This window comes from Rhincodon typus, chromosome 34, assembly GCF_021869965.1.
Source record: "Rhincodon typus isolate 14 chromosome 34, sRhiTyp1.1, whole genome shotgun sequence".
NCBI classification, from domain to species: domain Eukaryota; kingdom Metazoa; phylum Chordata; class Chondrichthyes; order Orectolobiformes; family Rhincodontidae; genus Rhincodon; species Rhincodon typus.
In genome coordinates, this window is record NC_063365.1 from 17,562,183 (window position 1) to 17,584,933 (window position 22,751).

General features: G+C 43.7%; 2 protein-coding genes across 2 annotated transcripts in view; both read left to right on the forward strand.

Annotated features, from left to right (window-relative positions):
• The window catches only part of zcchc24 (zinc finger, CCHC domain containing 24), a 534,935-nt gene that overhangs the window by 326,350 nt on the left and 185,834 nt on the right, over positions 1-22,751 (forward strand). The window lies entirely within an intron of this gene.
• polr3a (polymerase (RNA) III (DNA directed) polypeptide A) overlaps positions 22,403-22,751 on the forward strand; it is a 55,052-nt gene continuing 54,703 nt past the window's right edge. Inside the window, exon 1 of the mRNA XM_020528092.2 lies at positions 22,403-22,532. Coding sequence (XP_020383681.1) covers positions 22,489-22,532 — 44 coding nt within the window. The 5' untranslated portion in view covers positions 22,403-22,488. The remainder of the gene's footprint in view (positions 22,533-22,751) is intronic.

The following is a 22,751-nucleotide window of genomic DNA, read 5'->3' on the forward strand; positions in this document are numbered from 1 at the left end:
TGTTGACAATTACAGCAGTTAGTTTGTACAGCAAGGTCACCCAATAAAGAATGATCACTGACTGGGTGATCTGTTTCAGGTGGAGTTGACAAGGTATATATTGGCCAAGGTGTATGGGCTCGAATCACAGATCAGCTGTGATCTCAAAGAATGACACGACCGGCTTGAGGGGTTAAATGACGTCTTGCTAATCCTAGGTCTCTAAGGTACATTCCCTGCTCTCTTTCAAAAAGCAACCTGGGAATCGTTGTACATCACAGTCTGAAATGGAAAACACCTCTAACCAGGCAGCATTCCCTTAGTGTTATACTGAAGTTTGCCTGGGCAATAGGTTCACGTCCTTGGATCCCTGAGATTCCGAGGTGAGACCCTGTCACTGATTCAAGCTGCCGCTTGTTGAAACACAGTCAGAAATGTTTCGTTTCAGTCATGAGAGATCCTGGCGAAAGTATGAGGTGGTAGTGGCTTGTATTTTTGAAAAGGGCGACAAAGACTCCATGATCTGGGTTTTAGAATGGACAGTATGGATTGGAGACCAACCTTTTGCTGAATGAAGAAGGGGGAAGTTAAGGAGAGAACAGAGAACAGCACGTCAGAATGTTATGTATTGATGCACAGATAATTGTTTTTCCTTGTGTATTTCATTCTTTGATGCTTTCCGGATTCTCAGTGTATGGATTAGTACAATGAAGGTTGGTGTTTGTCTTTGTGCATGTCTTCATTGTGTTTGTGTGCAGTGGAATTGGAAAGGGTGATCCCCTCCAATGAAAGAGTATTTCCCAAATACAACACTTGGGCAGTAGTTTATCAATGAAATGTAATATGTGTGCCCTGATTTGTACTGTCTTGGCAACACAACATAATTGTAGAATTCCACCCCTCTGGCCTGGATTACCTGATTCACAGACATATTGTCACACTAAAGGCCACCCATCTCCCCCTGCCTTGCTAAAAACCAATGCTTTTTTAGGAATTTCCCACTATTTGTCTTCCCCTATTGCTGCAATGGTTGTGTGGTGTTTTAATAATCCCATTCTAGACAGCTTTTCTCTCATTGGCTCTTGGCATATTCTGGAGCAGGTCTTGACCCTTCGAGCTGCTTGTGTTTTATACTCTTGAGTCTCTGTTCTGTGACCGAGTTCTCATTCCTTGATTTCACTGGACTGTTTCCATCTGAGAATTTGTAAACCAAGTTGTCTGAGCCAGCAGTCTCCTGAAAAAGCTAAAGATTGTTGGTGTTTGCATGCATGAATTAATCACACAATAGTGTCTGGCAATAGGTTAGCCCTCTGTTATACTAGCAGCGGAAAGACTTTGAGATGATGCTACCACTGGTGCTTTGCAGTTCGAGTTTCTATTCTAGTGTAAGGTTTGGAATGTACAGTTGGAGCAGATGCTGGAGTCTGTACTGAAAACAAAAAAGGCTGGAAATCAGCGGCTCAGACAGCATCCATGGAGAGAGAGAAAGCTAACGTTTCGAGTCGAGACGAGTCTTCATCAGAGCAGAATGTTTGAAATGTACAGTTGTTTGTTGTAGGCAAGTATTGCCATATCTTAGTATATGACAGGAGGCACATGACATTTGAGCTTTGCTATCGGAGTTCTGTTCAGTCTAAGTATCTTTGAGTTTTTCTCACTCTTGGCTTGCTAATGAGGTCCTACCTCTCACAGACAGTGGAATCACCAGCCATGTGACATGGGTGAAGCAGGTAGCATTTACTTTAAAGCGGTGACCGTATGAAAGAGAAGGGACCAGAGGAATTTGGAAGCAGTGATTTGAGTGGGAACAGGCTTACAGTCAATACTAGAAGGACCAGTTGGACCACATGGCTGGTTTTTGTGCTGTACCTTCCATGTAATTTATGTACTCACTACAGCATGCAGCTAAAGGAAATGGACAGAGTAAAACTAATTTTATATTGGGGTAATGGAATTGTCTGTGGTGCTGGACTCTGTATTCTTTTTCTGACTGAAAACAAAAATTGCTGGAAATCACAACGGGTCAGGCAGGATTCATGGAGAGACAGCAAGCTAACGTTTCAAGTCCAGATGACTCTTTATCGGAGTCATTGAGACTCGCAACGTTAGCTTGCTCTTTTCCATGGATGCTGCCTGATCTGCTGTGATTACCAGCATTTTTTGTTTTCAGTACAGATTCAACAAGCATCTGCATTAATTTGCTTTTCCCTGATCAGGCAAGTTGCTCCATCTGGTGGTGTGCCCTAAGATTGCAATATTTTGAACCAGTCAGAAGTTTCTGGCTGCCCTTCTGTGCAGAGACCCATTCAACTCTCCTCAAAATACAGCTGCTTTACTGTCTGTATTGAATTCTTTAGATACCCAAGATGTCTATTTTACATTATCCTTGACCTCTTATTTTTTTTAAACTGCTCCTCTCGCTGACTTTGCCCTGCTGAGGTTCACCCTTGTTTCATAAAATAAAGTTTTGCATTTATATAGCATCCTTCCCAACCTCAAAGTCTCTAAGTGGTCTGCAGCCAATGGAGTACTTGTAAAATTGTGGTTACTGTTGAGCTGTAGGAGATTTGGCTACCAGTTTGTGCACTGCACGTCCCACAAACAGCGATGTAGTAATGAACAGTGGATTTGTTTTATTGTTGTATCTGTGATCCCACACTGGTGTTTGCTTTAGATCATGGCACCTGCTGGGGGGGGGGGTGTTAACTATATAAACCCAGAGTCAGAATGTTGTGTTCCTGCACAAGATAGTTGCTGCATCTTGAGCTCTCGCATTTAACCTGGCAGAGTACCTCGTGGAACTTCGGTAAACAGGAGTATGGAGAAAGGTGAGGGTGGAGGTGCATGGAAGTGCAGCTGAAAAGGAGACCTTTGGAGTTGGGGAGACGCCTAATGAATCAATGAGGTCTTGTGAGAGGACATCAGGGTACAGGAGCAGGAAGGCTGAAGGCTTTATCAATGCAAGGAAGACTGGGGACACCTACAATGGACCTGGGTCACCCACACAAAGATGTATAGCTGGGGGATAGTGACACCCTGAAGAAATCTGTCTATGAGAACAAGAAGTCTGGTAAATCTTTTTGCAGGTGTAACTTTTATTCCTCCCTGGGCAGTGGGCATCGCAGTGTTTATTGCCCATCTGTATTTGCGCCAAAGATGGTGGTGAGCTGGTGTGGCTAAATCCATGTTTCTGATAGAAAAGTAAAACCCCTCTCCTTACCCCAACCTTGATTAGCATGAAGAGTTCTTTTGCCTGTTTGAGACTGGGAACAGAGTATATGCAAGGAATCATGGAGTATTACTCTAGGACTCTGAGTGAATACTGAGTGCAGCACTCTGATATGCTATAGCTTCCAGTCCTCGAGCACCAGTTGAATGCCCGCACTCCTGACCAGTGGTTCAGTTATCTCTCAAAGTGCTGGTGGAGCTTGCCATTAGACTTTGGATGTTTTCAGGAATTCTCCGCACCTCTTGTCAAAAGAACTATGTGACCTCTGTAATTTTCAGTTTGTACCTCTTTAGAGCTGGGCTGATATATTATATTGATTGAAGCATATAAGATTCTGTGGGGTCGTGGCAAGAAAGAAATGGAAAGTATTTTTGGGAGAATCTAGAACCACGGGGTCACTGTCTTTTTTTTTAAAAAATTGGGATTGCCCATTTAAAACACGGATTAGGTGATTTTTTTTTTTCTAAGTGTGCTGCACCTTTGAAATACTCCTCCTGAAAAGGTGATGGAAGCGGAGTCAGTAAATACTTTCAAGACAGTGATAGATTCTTATTAAGCAAAGGGGTAAAAGTTAATCAGGTAAAAATACAGAATTGAGGTTGCAATCCGATCAGCCATGATCCTATTGAATGGTGCAGGAGGCTCAAGGGGCTGAATGGCCTACTCCTGTTCCTTGTATGTCTATCAATGCCTGACATTATTGACAAGGTAATTCACTTTTGTTTGCTGCTAAGAGTTTTGGTTCCTGCGTGTGTGCGCGCGTGTGTGTGGGTGTATATTGTACCACCGGACTGTGATCTGTGTACTTACAACAACTAATGTCCATTTCACAGTGAAATGTCTGAGAAATACCCCGGCCTTTTTTGCTGAAAGACTCTACAAGTCAATGAAGGTAAAGCTTAATGTCATAATGTAGATTGCTTGGCTGGATCAGCTACTATTTCTACCAGAACAATACTCCTTGCTTGCTCCCTCCTTGGCTGACACAATTGATTCTCTCCTGTAAAGCTTTTGGCCGTATTAGAGTGCAATGGATGATACTTTTGCTCTTTCTTAAAATAAAATGTTGACAGAGCTCCCTTTTAAGTCGTGCAATTTTCCTGGTTATTCTGAGACTGAATCCAGCTGGGGTTTGAGGTGGGGAATTGTACAAGTTGGCCCAGCCTGTTTTAATGGTGGTCCACATTGCTGATTTTGAATTGTGTCCTCATGAAGCTGTAGCCGTGTATGTGAGCGTCTCCCTGAGTGTAATTAGCACTGGAGCTGTGTTAGACTACTGACATGTGGCAGGGTAGAAGCTGTCTGCCTCGCTACACAAGGAGGAACGGAGATAAAGTAGCTGCCAAGTTTTCTCAGCTTTTGCACCCTACTGGTCTCTCAACCAATCTCATTGTAGATGCAAAGAGGTCTATAGAGCACAATGTTGGTCTACCATTCCAACCAGAGAGAGGTGCTTGGGGCAAGGGTTCTTCAAGTTAGGAAAAGATGCAGAAACTCAGGGGTAAATAAGTATCTTTCTAAAAAATATACACATTTTTGAGAAGAGAACTGTCTGTTGAAGCTTCTTGTCTTGACCACATTAGGACAATTTGTAAGAAACACTGCTGTGAATGTCCAATGTTTTGATGAGGGCAAGATTTGACAAATGCATGTTTTTTTTCAGTGCTACTCAAGTTCTATATCACCAAACAAAAATTTTTGTGCAGTTTCTGAACTTGGATTTGAAATTCAGCCCTGCGGTCCTCCAGAAACCCCTAACTTGGGCCACATATTGTTCCCATCCCTTTTGAGTCATCAGAGGCAGCCAAGCTAACCGGGCTCCAAATTCTGGAATTCCCTCCTGAGTTAGTGACCGACCAGTGGAAAAAGCTTTACCCCAATTTACTTGAGAAACTGCAATGGGCAAAATAATGAGTTAATATTTTGAATGCAAATTGTTCGCCAGAGATGAATGCTAGAGGATAACACAACAGAGGTTTCCAGGGTGGAGGCAGGAAGAGGGAAGGGTGGGGAAAAACATGTTGAAATATTTAAGGTGGAGATGATACTTTTTTCCCTATGCACCCATTTTTTTTTTAATTCCCCAGAGAACGAATATTACATTTTCCTCTCCCCTGTGTTTTGTGGCAGTGATTCTAGTGAAACAGTTAATAATTGTAACTTTGTGGAATTTAAAAGAGTAAGTAATGATAACACACCACAATATTTTAAAAAAAAAACAAAGGGTATTATTTTCATCTCAGCTTCTCTCTGTCTCCTTAGTATAGCTTGGGTAGCATATTACCGTTACTCATTATCAGTCTAGTTTTCTGATTGTTCTCATTAGATTGGCCTTGTCTGATCAGTTTGTCACTGAGGCAAGAGCTCTTCAATTGTGAAATCATCTCTTACAGTGGAAATTATGTTCTGTGTTGAGTACAGCCAGTACTCTGAACAAGGACTAAGAAGACAAGTAGGCAGTTCAGCCCCTTGAGCCGATCTCATCTTTGTTCATTGAAAACAGCTGAAAAAAGTGCTCTTTGGCACAATCTGCCCATTAGTCATATGGCCCTCCATACCTGTCATTGCACTGGCACCAAAATTTAAATCGATGTGTTATGATCGGTGTTTTGAGTAAGATATTAAAAATCTTTGCCATTTGCTCTGGTTTAAAAAGTACCGTCAATTTGAGCAGTTCACCCCAGCCATGACTATCATATCATTATAGTTAGGAAATGGAGGAACTTGGACTAACTGTGGTGGGAATGAAGGAGCCAAGTGTTTGGAATACAAACTGATGTAGGCTTTTAAGAAGGCAGGATTAGGAAAGTAGGGCTGTTTGTTGTATCTCACCTATTGGTGTGTTGGTGTTCCCTCTTTCCCATTTAGGGTTTGGGGACAGATGACAAAACACTGATTCGCATCATGGTATCTCGCTGCGAGGTTGACATGTTAGACATCCGGGCTGAATTCAAGAAGATGTATGGACAGTCACTGTACTCCTTTATTGCGGTAACTATGCCACTTCACCATTTTATTAGTAATATGTGCTCAATGTGCATGGTTTCTCTGGTTCTGTTCATTGCGCCCTAAGCTTTTGTTTACACTTGACCCGTGGCACAGAAGCTAATTTGTGTTGACTTAATGAGCTGATCGCAGATTGGGTGTGAAAACCGAAGTCAGAAACAGGCTCATAATCTTCTAAGAAGATGAACTGATGTTTATTCCAAATAGTGCAAGTGACCTAGATAGTTCTCGTATTTGCCCAGCGCAGGCTGGGAGGCTGCCCCAGTGCCATTTACCATTCCAAGAAGCAGCAGGCAACCACATGAAGGATGGGCCTATCGAGGAGGTAAAGTAGTGTAGATGTGCCTCTGCAAACATAGCCCAGCAACAGCCAGCACTATTTGGGAGAGAAACAGAGACTGCTGATGGGTGACCTTGATACAGTTTTATTTAGATTAGACCAAGGTTAAATAGGATAGACCTAGAGAGGATATTTCTATTTGTTTCTTTCATTAATTCATGGGATGTGGGCTTTGCTGGCTAAGCTAGCATATATTGTCCACCCACAACTAAACTTTAGTAAGGTGTGGTAGTGAGTCTGTCCCTTGATCCACTGTAGTGCATGTGTTGTAGGGACAGTGACAATACTGTAAGGGAGAGGATTTCAGAGTTTTGTCCCAGCAACAGCGAAGGAATGGTGATATAGTTCCAAGCAAGGATGGTGTTCACTTCAGAAGGGGAGATGTCCCCATCCATCTGGAAAATTTTGCAAAGCAAAAGCAAATAAAAGACAGTCTGTTGCTAATAAATCAAATAGGGGATTCAAAAATCTTCTTTACTCAGAGTGTGAGTTAGAGTGTGGAACATTCTATCGTTTGTAGTGGTTGAGGCAAATAATAAGAGGCCTAACCTGCTGAACATCTCCTGACAAAACCAGTCCCTCAGCCCAGAAATCAGCCTTGTGAACATTCTCCGAACTACTTCCAATGCAAATGCATCCCTCCTTGAGGTGACCAAAACTGGACATGGACCTCAGAGTGTGGTCTCATCAATGCCCTGTACATTTGGAGCAAGGCTTACCCACTTCTATGCTCCATCCTCCATGCAATAAAGACTGAGATTCTGTTTTCCTTCTGAACTATTTACTGTACCTGCATGCTGACTTTTCAAGAATCATATGCAAGGTATCCTCTGTACCACAGCATTCCAGAATCTCTGCTGTGCAGTAGATTTCTCCGGAACAAATATAGGAGCTTTGGAGAGTGCTGGAGGCTTGGTCAGTGCTGTGGTGGATTTCAACCTGTCCTTGTGCACAGTTCATATGTGGACCTCCACTAGACAACAGACAAGTGTGGGAGTGCTGGCCTACTCTTGGCTCGGGAACCGAGACCAATTGCTCTCAATGGGTTGGGTCATGGTTCACTGAATTAAGAGACTCAAGGAGCTCCTTGACTTGGTCCTTCATTCAACACTCCCTCTGCTAACTTTGCAGAGGCTGGGGCTCCAACCAGACACAATGGCCCAGCTCACCATCAGATTAACTCCAAAGCTTCTATTCAAAGTAAACCAGCAATGATCAGATGGGACAGTCTCCTGTCACACTTTTAAATACAAATACAGTAGGAGGTGACATATCACGCTATGAAGAATTACTGGACTCAATGTTAACTCTGCTTTCTTTCCACAGAAGCTGCCAGACCTGCTGAGTTTCTCCAGCAATTTCTGTTTTTTGTTTCCGATCTCCAGCACCTGCAGTTCTTAGTTTTATTTTATTGACGTGTCACACTTTGATGTTCAGCATTAACACTTCTGAACATTCGTTCTTATCAGTGGCCTCTCTTGATTCTTTTTGTTGCCAGGGTGACACCTCTGGAGATTACAGGAAGCTCCTGCTGCAACTGTGTGGCTCGAATGATTAATAAGGAAGCGAACGGCTGAGGTGACAGACAATTTGATGCAGGTTCTCCAAAGAAACAGCTTGCCCCGTCAATGTGTGAAAGCCTCTGTGTCTTCCTTTTATGGATTCATTTTGTTTTGTATTGGCTTGTAACTGTAATCTGTTTTTAATCGGCATTTTCAAGTATGTTCATTTAGCCAAAGTTTAATCGAGTACATTTTCACTTCCAAGAACACGTTAAGACCATCAGCACAGCTACTGATTCCCCTTGAACCTGAGTTTCTCAATAAGTGAAAATACTATAGCTGTCAAAAATCACAAGCGTGCAGTTGTCTGGGGAGGAAATGAACTCCACTAATTGCTTTAAGGGAGGTGAGCAGTCTGTATTTTCAGAAATGGACTTTGTAAAGTTGCTTGACGCTGCTTCAGGATATTCTCCTTGTGCCTTGTTCTTAAGAATTCTAATCTGCCTGATGGCAGGAAGTTCTTTTTTTCTAACAGTCTTCAATCAAAAGATAATCAACATGCATCAAGTGTGCATGAACTTTTTTTTATTTAGAAAGCTGCATTGTTTGCAGATTTGGAACACCCGCCAAGAACGTTTTTTGTTTTGCTGAGCCAATGTTAACCCATTCTTTCAATCTAGGGCAAGTGGCAAGCTCTCTGTAATGTCATTCATCTGTCCAGAGCTGTGAGTTTACAGCAATGATTTGCAGCCTCTATCCTGCCTGGAATTATCCAAGTGCCAAGAGAATTATTTGTTTCTGTTTGGCTTCCTGACCAAAGAATCCACCGATGACCCCTTGTCCTGCTGGTGTTTCTCAGATTGCAGCAGGAACACCAGAGATAGGAGATAAATGTGTTTGAGTTATCAAGCCTGGCTGGCTCTGCAGAGTTTGTCAATGGTGAAGGAAGTTGTCTGAAAGTGAGGGCCCAAGACAGATGGGAGACAATGTGCTAAAAACATAAATAATACGTAAATAAATACTATGCAACTAATTTAAAACTTTTGATGAAATCATTTTCAATTCATTCCAAATTGGTTAATGCTAAATGTGTATTTCTTTTGACATGTAGGAAGTGGCACTTTGTCAGTCATCCTGAGTTCAGAGTCAATTCCATGAATATACACTATGAAAATATAAATATATGAAAATCTTGCACTTGCGTAAACGTTTCACAATTACTAAATGTCTTGAAAACCATGGCATATGGTCTCTGTGGTAATGTAGGAATCATAGGAACCCTACAATGTGAATGCAGGCCATTCAGCCTATTGAGTCCATACCGACCCTGTGAAAAGCATCGCACCCAGAACCACGTCATCCCTGCAACCCTGCATTTCCAATGGCTAATGCACCTACCCTGCACATCCCTGGACACGATGGGCAATTTAGCATAGCCGATCCACCTAATCTGCACATCTTTGGACTGTGAGAGCAAACCGAAGCACCCAGAGGAAACCCGCACAGACACTGGGAGAAGTGCAAACTCCACACAGACAGTTGCCAAAGGATGGAATTGAACCTGGGTCCCTGGTGCTGTGAGGCAGCGGTGTTAACATTGAGCCACTGTGCTGCCCCTTGTGGAAGCAAGAGCTCCCACAAGCAGCACTACAATAATGATCGATAATCTTTGTGATGTTGATTGAGGGTTAAATATTGAGCAGGGCACAGAGGTTAACTCCTCTGGTTGTCCTCCAAATTGTACCATGGATCTTTTACCTTCACTTGAGTGTGCAGATGGGGCCCTCAATTTAGTAGCACAGTTTCTTCCATTACAGAACATGGCACCGTGACATAGAATTATTAACAATGTACATTTACATTTCGTGTCAATCATTACTTGATGCAAACAGTCCAAGGCAATTTGCAATAATTCAGGCAACTTAGTGTAATCTGGTAGGAGACCCCTGGACTGTGCTGTTTTCCACTGAATGTTTGCAACTCTTGCTTGGCAACAGCTCTTTGCATTGGGACAACTGGTAAATTGTGAGCATTACAGGGGGTGCCACAGGCAATTGCTTGGCTGAGAGGCTTCTAATATTGGGAATTTTTGATTTTATTCATTTGTGGGATGTGGGTGTCGCTGGCTGGGCCAGTATTTATTACCTGTCCCTAGTTGCCCTTGAGAAGGTGGTCGTGAGCTGCCTTCTTGAACCACTGCAGTCCACCAGCTGTAGGTTGAACCACATTGCCATTAGGGAGGGAATTTCTGCATTTTGACTCAGTGACAGTGAAGAAACGACCAAGTCAGGATGGTGAGTGGCTTGGAGGGGAACTTGAAGGTGGTGGTGTTCCTATATATCTGCTGCCCTTGTCCTTCTAGATGGAAGGTGCTGTCTGAGAATCTTTGGTGAATTTCTGCAGTGCATCTTGTAGATAGTACACACTGCTGCTACTGAGGGTGGTGGAGGGAGTGGATGCTTGTGGATGTAGTGCCAATCAAGCGGGCAGCTTTGTTCTGGATGGTGTCAAGCTTCTTGAGTGTTGTTGGGGCTGCACTCATCCAGGCAAGTGGGGAGTATTCCATCACACTCCTGACTTGTGCCTTGTAGATGGTGGACAGGCTTTGGGGAGTCAGGAGGCGCGTTACTCACTACAGTATTCCTAGCTTCTGACCTGCTCTTGCAGCCATTGTGTTTGTGGTGAGTCCAGTTGAGTTTCTCATCAATGGTAACCCCCAGGCTGTTGACAGTGGGGGATTCAGTGACGGCAACACCATTGAATGCCAAGGGTTGGTGGTTAGATCATCTCTTTTGCACTGATATGCTGGCCTCTTCCATCATTGAGGATGGGGATATTTGTGGAGCCTCATCCTCCAGACTGGATGTGGCAGGACTGCAGAGCTTGGATCTGATCCGTTGGTTGTGGGATTGCTTAGCTCTGTCTATCATTTGCTGCTTATGCTGTTTGACGTGCAGGTAGTCCTGTTTGGTGGCCTCACCAGGTTGACACCTCATCTTCAGGTATGCCTGGTGCTGCTCCTGGCATGCCCTCCCGCACTCTCCATTGAACCAGGGTTGATCCCCTGGCTTGATGGTAATGGTTGAGTGGGGGATATGCCGGGCCATGAGGTTACAGATTGTGCTGGACTACAGTTCTGCTGCTGTTGATGGCCCACAGCACCTCATGAATGCCCAGTCTTGAATTGCGAGATCTGTGTGAAGTCTGTCCCATTTAGTGCCACACAACACGATGGAGGTTTATCTCAACATGAAGGCGGGATTTCATCTCCACAAGGTCGCTCTTACCAATACTGTCATGGACAGATGCAACTGCAGCTGGCAGATTGGTAAGGATAATGTCAAGTTTGTCTTTCCCTCTTGTTGGTTCCCTCATCACCTGCTGCAGACCCAGTCTAGCAACTATGTCCTTTAGGACCCAACCAACCCAATCTGTAGTACTGCTGCTGAGCCACACTTGGTGGTGGGCATTGAAATCTCCATCCAGAGTACATTTTGTTACCTTGCCATCCTCAGTGCTTCTAGATGTTCAATGTGGAGGAGTTCTGATTCATCAGCTGAGGGAGGACAGTATGTGGTAATCAGCAGGAAGTTTTCTTGCCTGTGATTAACCTGAAGCCATGAGACTCCATGAGGTCCAGAGTCAATGCTGAGGACTCCCGGAGCAACTCCCTCCTAAATGTATACCACTGTGCCATCAGCTCTGCTAGGTCTGTCCTGCCGGTGAGACAGGACATATGCAGGAAAGGTGATGGTGGTGTCCGGGACATTGTCTGTAAGGTATGGTCCCATGAGTATGACTATGTCAGGCTGTTATTTAACTGGTCTGTGAGACCGCTCTCCCACGTTTGGCACTAACCCCCAGATGTTAGTGAGGAGGACTTTGCATGGTCTACAGGGCTGTTTCTGCCGTTGTCTTTTCCAGTGCCTAGGTCAATGCCGGATGATCTGTCGGTTTCTTTTCTTTTGAGACTTTGTATCTTCAGCTGTGATCCTAAATCAACTGCTTTGAGAGGAAGGTAACCAGGTGAGAGGGTCAGGATGATCTACCTGACAGACGTTGTCAGCAATGCTGAACAATGGAAGAAACAAAACAGTCCAGCCAAGACTGTGCGTGACCGAGATTGTGTATCAGAAACTAGCACCATGCACCTTCAAACGCAAACAAACTAAAAAGATTAAATCGTAGTGTCAACTGATTCTTTCAGCTATGTTACATTTCTTGCATTACTGCATTGACAACACTTTTTTGAAAATACTTAAATGGCTGTAATGGGTTTTAGAATTTTAAGGCCGTGAAAAGGAGCCACAGACATGCAAGCCTTACTATAATGTCTTGATAATACATCCTGAAGTTTCATAACTTTTAAAATTTCATAACCAAACAATACCACACACACTGTAGATTTTTGTCTCCACTGCTGCTGAAGATCTGGTGGGAGGACTGCATGCAACCTTTATGGAACTCACATGATCTCCATTCTATTTGGAATCAACTGATGAACGGCAGGTAGGTTCTGTAACCAATTATTACGCTTCAGGTCCTGAAACGATGAAGAAAATCTATGTTCTGTCTCTCTTTGATGCTAGACCACCCTCATCTAAGACTGCACAGTTACTTTTTACAAGTCCTTATGTGAATCTGATTCAAGTCAATGCGAAGAATTGCAACACTTCCTTGAAACATATCTCTTCTTTTAACAATTACTTTAAGACTGAGATAACGGTTCTAGAGCATTGGTGCTTTGATATTACACTTTGTGCTTTGTTGAGTTTCACTCTCGCAGCTGCATGCATGACATTCATTTATAGTGACTTTACGAACTTTATAAAGGCATAAAGTACAACTTTAAGTTCATATTACAGGGACCTGCCAAAGTAACAAAATATGCCTATTATCCTGCAACATGATAAACCAATAATCTGTAAGGGACGAGTCTTAGAGTCATACGGCATGGAGTTAGACCCTTTGGTCCAATCTGGCCAACACGACTATGTTCTCAAAATAAACTAGTCTTACCTGCCTCTATTTGGCACATATCCCTCCAAACCTTTCCTATTCATGAACTTATCCAAATGTCTTTCAAATGTTGTAACTGTACCTGCATTCATCACTTCCTCTGGCAGTTCATTCCATACACTAGCTACACTCTGCATTTAAAAAAAAGTTGCCACATATGTCTTTTTAAATCTTTCTTCTCCCACCTTAAAAATATGCCCCCTACTTTTGAACTCCCCCACCTTTGTGAAAAGACCAGTGCTATTGACCTTATCTATGTCTTCATGATATGATAACCTCTATAACATCACCTCTCAACCACCTACACTCCAGTGAAAAAAGTCCCAGCCTATTTTTATAACTCAAACCCTCCATTCCTAGCAACATCCTGGTAAATCTTTTCTGAACCCTCTCCAGTTTGATAATATTCTTCCCCTCACAAGGTGACCAGAACTGCACACTGTACTCCAGAAGATGCCTCACCAATGTACTATACAACCGCAACATGATGTCCCAAATCCAAAACTCAAAATCTGAGTAATGAAGGCAAGTGTGCTAAATGCCTTCTTAGTCACCCTGTCTACCTGCGATGCAATTTTCAAAGAATTATGTACCTGAACTCCTAGGTGTCTGTGTCCTACAACACTACCCAGGGCCCTACCATTAATTGTATAAGTCCTGCCCTTGTTTGTTTTACCAAAATGCAATACCTCACATTTGTCCAAAGTAAACTCCATCTGCCACTCCTCAGCCCATTGACCCAGTTGATCAATATCTCTTTGCAAGATAACCTCCTTCACCGTCCATTATACCACCAACTTTGGTGTCATCCGCAAACCTACTAAGCATGCCTCCTACATTCTCATCCAAATCATTCTCTTTACAGTTAATGTTTTAATCCACCTTTCTGCCAACAGAAAATGGGGCAAGACCACAGTTATAAGCAAGTGGAGGGTTCCCCAGCCCAATCCTGATGGCTACACTTTAAATAGTAAATACCAAGGATACTTGCCCAAAATCAGCATGACCCTTGCTTAAAGTTACAGGTCACTTTCCAGGTTACATCATTGAAATCAGGCATAATTAGTCTGAGCTTCTGCACCAGCTTAAATCTGATAGAAATAAAAAGGTTTCCTTCTTTTTTGTTTTTGTTCTGTCCCGGGCCAGCAGCAGCTGGAATAACTTGTGTGCTAGGTAGTTCTCATTTGTTTGAGGATCTCAAAAAACATATGGCATCCACTACTGATACCCAAGTCCTGGACAAACTATCCATTCCATCTGTATACTCTCTGGCCATAGAAGATATTCTATGTGGTGGTGATAGTGGGCTGCTGCAGTTCACATGATGGTGTTTCAGAAGGGTCTTTCACTATCAAATGGTATCTAGTAAGAACATCATAAATCGGAGCAGGAGTGGGCCATCTGGCCCCTCGAACCTTCTCCGCCATTCAATAAGATCATGGCTGATCTTTTCATGGACTCAGCTCCACTTATCCACCCTCTCACCATAACCCTTAATTTTTTTCCTGTTCAAAAATCTTTGCCTTAAAAATGAGGTAGCCTCATCTGTTTCACTGGGCAAGGAATTCCACAGATTCACAACCATTTGGGTAAAGAAGTTCTTCTTCAACTCAATTTGAAATCTGCTCCCCCCTTATTTTGAGACTATGCCCCCAGTTCTAGTTTCACTTGCCAGCAGAAACAACCTCCCTGCTTCGATCTTATCTATTCCCTTCATAATGTTATATGTTTCTATAAGATTTCCCACCCCTTCCCCCCCCCCCCCCCCCCACCTCTACATTCCAATGAGTATAGTCACTGTCTACTCAATCTCTCCTCATAAGGCAACCCTCTCAATTTTGGAATCAACCTAGTGAAGCTCCTCTGCAGTCCCTCCAGTGCCAGTCCATCACTTCTCAAGTAAGCAGACCAAAACCACTAAGGCCACTTCAATTTTGGGTCGGCTGTGATCGCCTGTACTTCCTGTATTCCCAGCTTGCTGGATAAATCTGCCACTATCTTAACCTCTACAGCTTATTCTTAAACCTCTTTGTTTTGCTCTTTCCTTTCCAAGATCATAAGGAGAGAAACTGCTCCCATTGTTGGAAGAGATAGGGACAGGAAATAAATGCTGACCTAGCTAACAATGCTCATATCCTGCAAGTGGATTTTTTAAAAATTACAAGCTCGAGGACACTGATTTAAGGTAGTTGGCAAAGGAAGCAATGATAGCATGTGAGGAAAAAACATATTTAAGTTGTGAGTGCTTAGGCTCTGAAAGGTGCAGCCAAAAGTGCAATAGAGAACATTTCAATCGTGGCTTTGAAAGGGAATTTGCGTAGTAATTGAAAAACAACAATTGTGTGGCTATAGGAAAAAGGAAAGGGAGTGGAGCTGGGACTTGCTGTTGCTAGCACAGACATGATGTGCCAAATGGCCTGCTGTGCTCTAACCATTAAAGGGCAGCACGGTGGCTCAGTGTTTAGTAGCGTTGCCTCACAGTGCCAGGGATCCAGGTTCCATTCCAGCCTCAGGTAACTGTCTGTGTGGAGTTTGCACATTCTCCCTGTGTCTGCTGGGTTTCCTCCCAGGTGCTCTGGTTTCTTCCCACAGTCCAAAGGTGTGCAGGTTAGGTGGATTGTCTGTGCTAGGTTGCCCATAGTGTCTAGGGTAGGAAATACAGGGATAGGGTAGGGGGTGGGTCTGGGTGGGATGCTCTTCAGAGGGGTGGTGTGGACTTGATGGGCCAAATAGCCTGCTTGTACACTGTAGAGATTCTATGATTCTTCATTTTGTTAATTCTTCTCCACTTCAGTGTGTTCTCTGCTTCATAAAACACCAGACCTCGTTGGTTGGAGGCTCAGACAAAGATGTGTTGAATTTATCAAATAAATAACTTGAAGGATGACTATTCTGGAAGGATGCAAGATACATACAACTGTTGATGTTTCTGTTTTTAGTTCATGTAGACCTCTCTGATTCATCTGACAAACTCACACCTCACCTCACGTTCTCCCTCCTAGAATTTCCTCCAATAAAAAAAAGTTTGCTACTCAAAACAGAACAAACCTGTGAACAATACCATTCATAGAATCATTCAGCATGGGAGGCCATTCATCCCGCTGTAAAAACTCTCCAATTAGTCCCTACAGTTACTAACCCTGACCCCCAGCTGTCCTTTCCTAAAACATTTGTTTTATCAAGTCAGAGATAGTAAGAACTGCTGATGCTGGAGTCAGAGATAACACAGTGTGGAGCTGGAGGAACACAGCGGGCCAGGCAGCAACAGACCCTTCTGGGTCCTGACCCGAAACGTCAACTTTCCTGCCTCTCTGATGCTGCCTAGCCTGCTGTATTCATCCAGCTCTACACTGTGTTATCTCTGTTTTATCAAGTGTATGTTTAATTCGGTCATATTGGCCATTCTTAAATTGCTTTCATAAAAGTTTTAGAAAAACAATGATTGTTTGCTCAATTTGATTGAAAGCATTAAATATTTGCCAAGATGTCCCAACAAATAAAAATTAAAGGCTAAACATTAGCTTAAAAAGCTCATTTTTGAACAGAAATATATAGAAGTAATGTTGATTTTAAATCAAAACATCTAGATTGGGTATATTTTGCCTGCATGTAATATCCAAGATAATTCTCCTCAACTTATCATCATTGCAGCAAACTTGATAGCTGCTAGTCTTGATGATTTACGTTCCTTCAGGTGACTCAGCAGGTCCTACAGCCACATGTCTTTGGACAGAGAGGACGAGAGCTTCCCTTGTGGTGCAGTGATAGTGTCCTTACCCCTGGGTGAGGAGGCCCGGGTTCAAGTTCCATCTGCTCCAGAGGTGTGTCATGTCATCTCTGAACAGAATGATTAGAAAATATCTTCAAAGAGTTTTCCTGACCAGTTGGATTATTGATGTGGCAATCTTGGACATTGTTGAGCATTTCTTGAGTCTGGGCAGTTATTTTTCTCAACAGGTGACCGTTAAAGGGGAGATCCGGCACAGAATTAGCTGGGCCAGTGGAGCCTTCCATAAAATCACGCTATGCCAGAGGTCTGTCATTAAATTAAGAAAAAAGGATTGCAGATGCCGAAGATCTCAAACTAAAACAGAAATCACTGGAGAAGAATCATAGAATCACAGAGATGTAGAACACAGACACAGACTCTTCGGTTTAAATCGTCCATGCTGACCAGATATCCTAAATAAATATAGAACCGTTTGCCAGCATTTGGCCCATATCCCTCTAAACCCTTCCTATTCATGTACCCATCCAGATGCCTTTTAAATGTTGTAACTGTACCAGCCTCCACCACTTCCTCTGGCAGCTCATTCTATACACGCATCACCCTCTGTGAAAAAGTTGCCCCTTACGTCCCTTTTAAATCTTTCCCATTTCATCTTAAATCTATGCCCTTTTTGATTCTTTAGCCTGGGGGAAAGACCTTGGCTGTTCACCCCGTCCAAGCCTCTCACAATTTTACAAACCTCTATAAGGTCACCCCTCAGTGTCCGATGTTCCAGGGAAAATAGCCCCAGTCTATTCAGCCTCTCCCTGTAGCTGAAACCCTCCAACCCTGGTAACATCCTTGTAAATCTGTTCTGAACCCTTTCAAGTTCCACAACATCTTTCCTACAGCAAGGAGACCAGAATTGAATGCAGTATTCCAAAAATAGCCTAACCAATGTCCTGTACAGCTGCAAAATGACCTTCCAACACCTGTATTCAATGCACTGACAAATAAAGGCAAGCGTATCAAGCACCTTTTTCACTATCCTGTCTACCTGCGTCTCCCCTTTCAAGGAACTATGAACCTGTACCCAAGGTCTCTTTGTTCAGCAACACTCCCCAGGTTCTGCCCTGATTTACCTTACCAAAATGCAGCACCTCATAGTTATCTAAATTAAACTCCGTCTGCCATTCCTCGATCCTTTTTCCCATCTGATCAAGGTTCTGTTGTACTCTGAGGTAACCTTCTTTGCTGTCCACTACACCTCCAATTTTGGTGTCATCTGCAAACTTACTAACCATACCTCCTACATTCACATCCAAATAATTTATATAAATGACAAAATGCAGTGGACCCAGCACCGATCCTTGCGGCACACCACTGGTCACAGGCCTCCAGTCCAAAAAGGAACCCTCTACCATCACCCTGTGTCTTCTACCTTCAAGACAATTCTGTATCCAAATGGCTAACTCTCCCTGTATCCCATGTGATCTAACCTTGCTAAGCAGTCTGCCATGCAGAACCTTGTCGAATGCCCTGCTGAAATCCACATAGACAATGTCCATGCTCTGCCTTCATCGATCTTCTTCATCACTTTTCACAAAGCTCAATCATATTAGTGAGACACAAATGCCCACGCACAAAGCCATGTTGACTATCCCTAACCAGTGCTTGCCTTTCCAAATGTATGTAGATCCTGTCCTTCAAAATCCCCTCCAACAACTTGCCCACCACCAATGTCAGACTCACCGGTCTACAGTTCCCTGGCTTTTCCTTACTACCTTTCTCAAATAGTGGCACCACGTTAGCCAACCTTCAGTCTTCCACACCACACCCATGGCTATCGATGATAGCAGGGAGCAGGTGGGGGGTGGAGCAGCAGCAGAGCGTGTGTATAAAACTAACAGAGCTCAGGGATCGCGGCCTAGTCTGCAGGGAGCAGTCGGAGGGTGGAGCAGCAGCGCAGAGTGAGTATAAAACTAACTGGGCTTGCGGCACATTGTAGCTGCGAGAAAAAACTGGAGCGACATCACAGGAAATCTGCAGTAAATTTGAAAAAGAAGACAGCAAAGAAGTATTAATAAATTAATTAACTCATTAATAAATGTGTATAAATTAATAAAGTAATTAGCTAAATCGAGATGGCTGGGCAGGTGATGTGCAATAGCTGTATGATGTGGGAGCTGGCTGATCCCATTGCGAACTGCATGACCACATCTGCAGCAAGTGTTGGTTGCTCGAGGAACTTTGACTCAGAGTTGATGAGCTGGAATCTGAGCTTCAAACACTACGGCACATTTGGGAGTGCGAGAAGTACCTGGATGCTTTGTTTCAGGAGGCGGTCACACTTGGGACATTAAATATTTCAAATTCAGTCAGTGGTCAGGGACAGCAGGGTGTGATTGCAAGTGAGACAGGTAGGAGGATCCTGAATTCAGGAACAGAGGAGCCTCAGCTTTTGACCTTGTCCAACAGGTACGAGGTACTTGCTCCCAATGAGGGTGAGGAAAAGGGCTGTAGGGAGGTTGAACCAGCTGACCACTGCACCATGGTACAGGAGGCCATTCAAGAGGGGGGAATCAAGAACACAAATGGTAGTTGTAGGGGACTCTGTATTTAGGGGGATTGATAGCATCCTTTGTGCGCAGGATTGAGAGACCCGCATGGTGTGTTGCCTGCCCGGGGCCAGGGTGAGGGACGTCTCTGACCAGTTTGAAAGGATATTGGAGCAGAAGGGCAAGGATCCAATTGTTGTGGTCCACATTGGAACAAACAACATAGGCAAGGCTAGGAAGGAAGACCTGTTTGGGGATTATCAAGCACTAGGAACAAAATTAAGGAACAGGGCCTCAAGGGTTATAATCGCCAGACTACTACCCAAGCCACATGCAAATTGGCTTAGGGATAAAAAAATCGGGGAAGTAAGCACATGGCTAAAGGAGTGAGAAAGAGGGGTTCCATTTCATGGGGCATTGGCATCAGTTTTGGAACAGGAAGGATCTGTACCGTTGGGACAGTCTCCACCTGAACCAATCTGGAACCAGTGTTCTAGCAAAAAGGATAAATAGGGTGGTCACTAGGACTTTAAACTAGTGAACTGGGGGGAAGGGAAGGGGAAAACCACAGGAAGTATAATGGGAAATAGAGAAGAAAGCAGCAGGTTAATGTGTGCAAGAGGGTTTAACTACATCAAAGACTATGAGAGATGTTAAAAGGAAGGAAAACTCAGGAGATGTTATTAATGGAGATGTTATAATTCAAAAAGAAGGCATAAAAACTAGCATAAAGGCACCTTACCTGAATGCTCGTAGCATTCATAACAAGGTAGATGTGTTTACGGCACAAATCATTGCGAATGAGTATAATTCAGTGGCCAGTACGGAGACATGACTGCAGGATGGTCTTGACTGCAAGTTAAATATCCAGGGGTATCAGACTATTTGGAAGGACAGATAGGAAGGTAAGGGAGGTGGTGTAGCTCTGATATTTAAGGATGACATCAGGGCGGTAGTGAGAGATGATGTAGGTTCTATGGAGAATAAAGTTGAGTCCATTTGGGTGGAAATTAGAAATTCTAAGGAGAAAAAGTCACTGATAGGTGTAATCTTTAGGGGCCACCAAATAATAATGTCACATTGCGGCAGACAATAAACAAAGCAATAACTAATGCCTGCAAAAATGGTACGGCAATTATCATGGGGGATTTTAATCTACATGTCGATTGGTCGAACCAGGTGGTCAGGGCAGCCTTGAGGAGTTCATTGAGTGTATCCGCGATAGTTTTCTTGAACAGTATGTAATGGAACTGATGAGGGAGCAAGCTATTCCTCTATCTGACCCTGTGTAATGAGACAGGAATAATTAATGATCTCATAGTTAGGGATCCTCTCGGAAGGAGCGATCACAGTAAGGTTGAATTTAGAATACAGATGGAAAGTGAGAAGATAAAATCCAATATCAGAGTCCTGCGCTTAAACAAAGGAGACTACAATAGGATGAGGGAGCAGCTGGCTAAAGTAGACTGGAAGCAAAGACTTTATGGTGGGACAGTTGAGGAACAGTGCCTCCACTTTCAAAGCAATTTTTCAAAGTGCTCAACAAAAGTATATATCAGTGAAAAGGAAGGATAGTAGAAAAAGGAGTAATCAGCCACAGATTTCTAAGGAAATAAGGGAAATTGAAAGATAAGGCATACAAAGTGACAAACACCAGTAGGAAACGAGAAGATTGGGAAAACTTTAAAGGTCAGCAGAAAGCCACAAAAAAGCTGTAAAGAAAAGCAAGATTATGAGAGTAAAATAGCTCAGAATATAAAGACAGAGAGCAAAAGTTTATACAAACGTAAAAGGAAAAAGAGTGGCTAAGGTAAACATCGGTCCTTTAGTGGATGAGAAGGGGGATTCAATAATGGGAAATGAGGAAATAGCCGAGGCATTGAACAGGTATTTTGTGTTGGTTGACTCCAGAGTTGAGAGGATTGGCTTATGAGGAGGGACTGAGTAGACTGGGATTATATTCATTGGAATTTAGAACAATGAGGGGGGATTTTATAGAAATATATAAAATTACAAAGGCAATAGATAAGATAGAAGCAGGTAGGATGTTTCCACAGATGGGTGAAACTAGAACAAGAGGGCATAGCTTCAAAATTAGGGGGAGCAGATTTAGGACTGAATTGAGGAGGAACTTCTTCACCCAAAAGGTTGTGAATCTGTGAAATTCCCTGCTCGGTGAAGTAGTTGAGGCTTCCTCCTTGAACAGTAAAGGAATTAAGGGTTATAGTGAGAGATGGGTAAGGGAAGCTGAGGCTACATGGTGGAGTGCGCATGAAGGGCCAGTTGGCCGACTCCTGCTCCTGGTTCTTATTGGTATAACAGCATAAGAAGAACATATCTCAGCAAGGGTCCCAACAATCACTCCCCTACCTTCCCAAAAAGTTCTGGGGTACACCTGATCAGGTCCCAGGGATTTATCCATCTTTATTGATACTGGACTCGAAATGTTAACTCTGCTTTCTTTCCACAGATTGTGCCAGACCTGCTGAGTTTCTGCAACAATTTCTGTTTGTGTATCATAAAATGCCTGAACAGGTTGATTTTAAAATACTTAAAACAGCATGAGGGTGCAGCGGCTGTGTTACTACCTCTGATCCAGGAGGTGAAGATTCAAGTCGTCCCTGTGCCAGCAGTCTGTCATAATATCCCTGAAGGCTTAAAAATACCTAAACCAGACTTGAACCATCAATGTGGTAAAACTCTAGAGATTATGAAAACTTCTGCTGATAATGAAATTTTTTATATGCAAAAAATCCAAAGATGGGTCTTGAAGACTTCAAGTATTGGGGCCAAGGCTATTTCCTTAGCAGCTTATCCCGTTATAATATTTTCCGGGATCTGGAAAGTTTCCACTCACCTCGATTTCTCCGCAGCGTTCCACCAAAACGAGACAGAAAGTTCCGCTACAAACTTGCCCTTTTCAGACGGTGTATTTCAGCCGCTGGCTGCGGTGTAATCCTCCCGCCACTAGTTGTGCTGCTGCCTCCTGCCCGCTGCTCGCTGCAGTTTCAGAGGTGGCGTGAGCGCCAGCGGGAGGCGCTGTCGGGGGAGGGTATTTGGAAGGTCAGTGCCGGGGCTCGAGCCGCGGCCGTTGGAGCTGGAGTGGGTGCCGGCGGTCGGAGGTGGCGGCTCGGACAGCAGGCGGCATGGGGAAGGAGCAGTTCAGGGAGACGGATGTGGCCAAGAAAATGTGAGTTGGGACGGCTGGAGCTTCAGTGGAGAGCAGGGCCTGTTCGTGGAAGACGTGAGGGAGAGGAGAAGGAGGGAAGACATGAGGGGCTGGGAGACAGGAAGGGGGAAGAGACATGAGGGGGAGGGGAGACATGAGGAGAGGAGGAGGAGAAGACATGAGATATGAAGAGGAGGAGAAGGCGGGGGGGGTCATGAGGAGATGGGAGATATGAGGCAG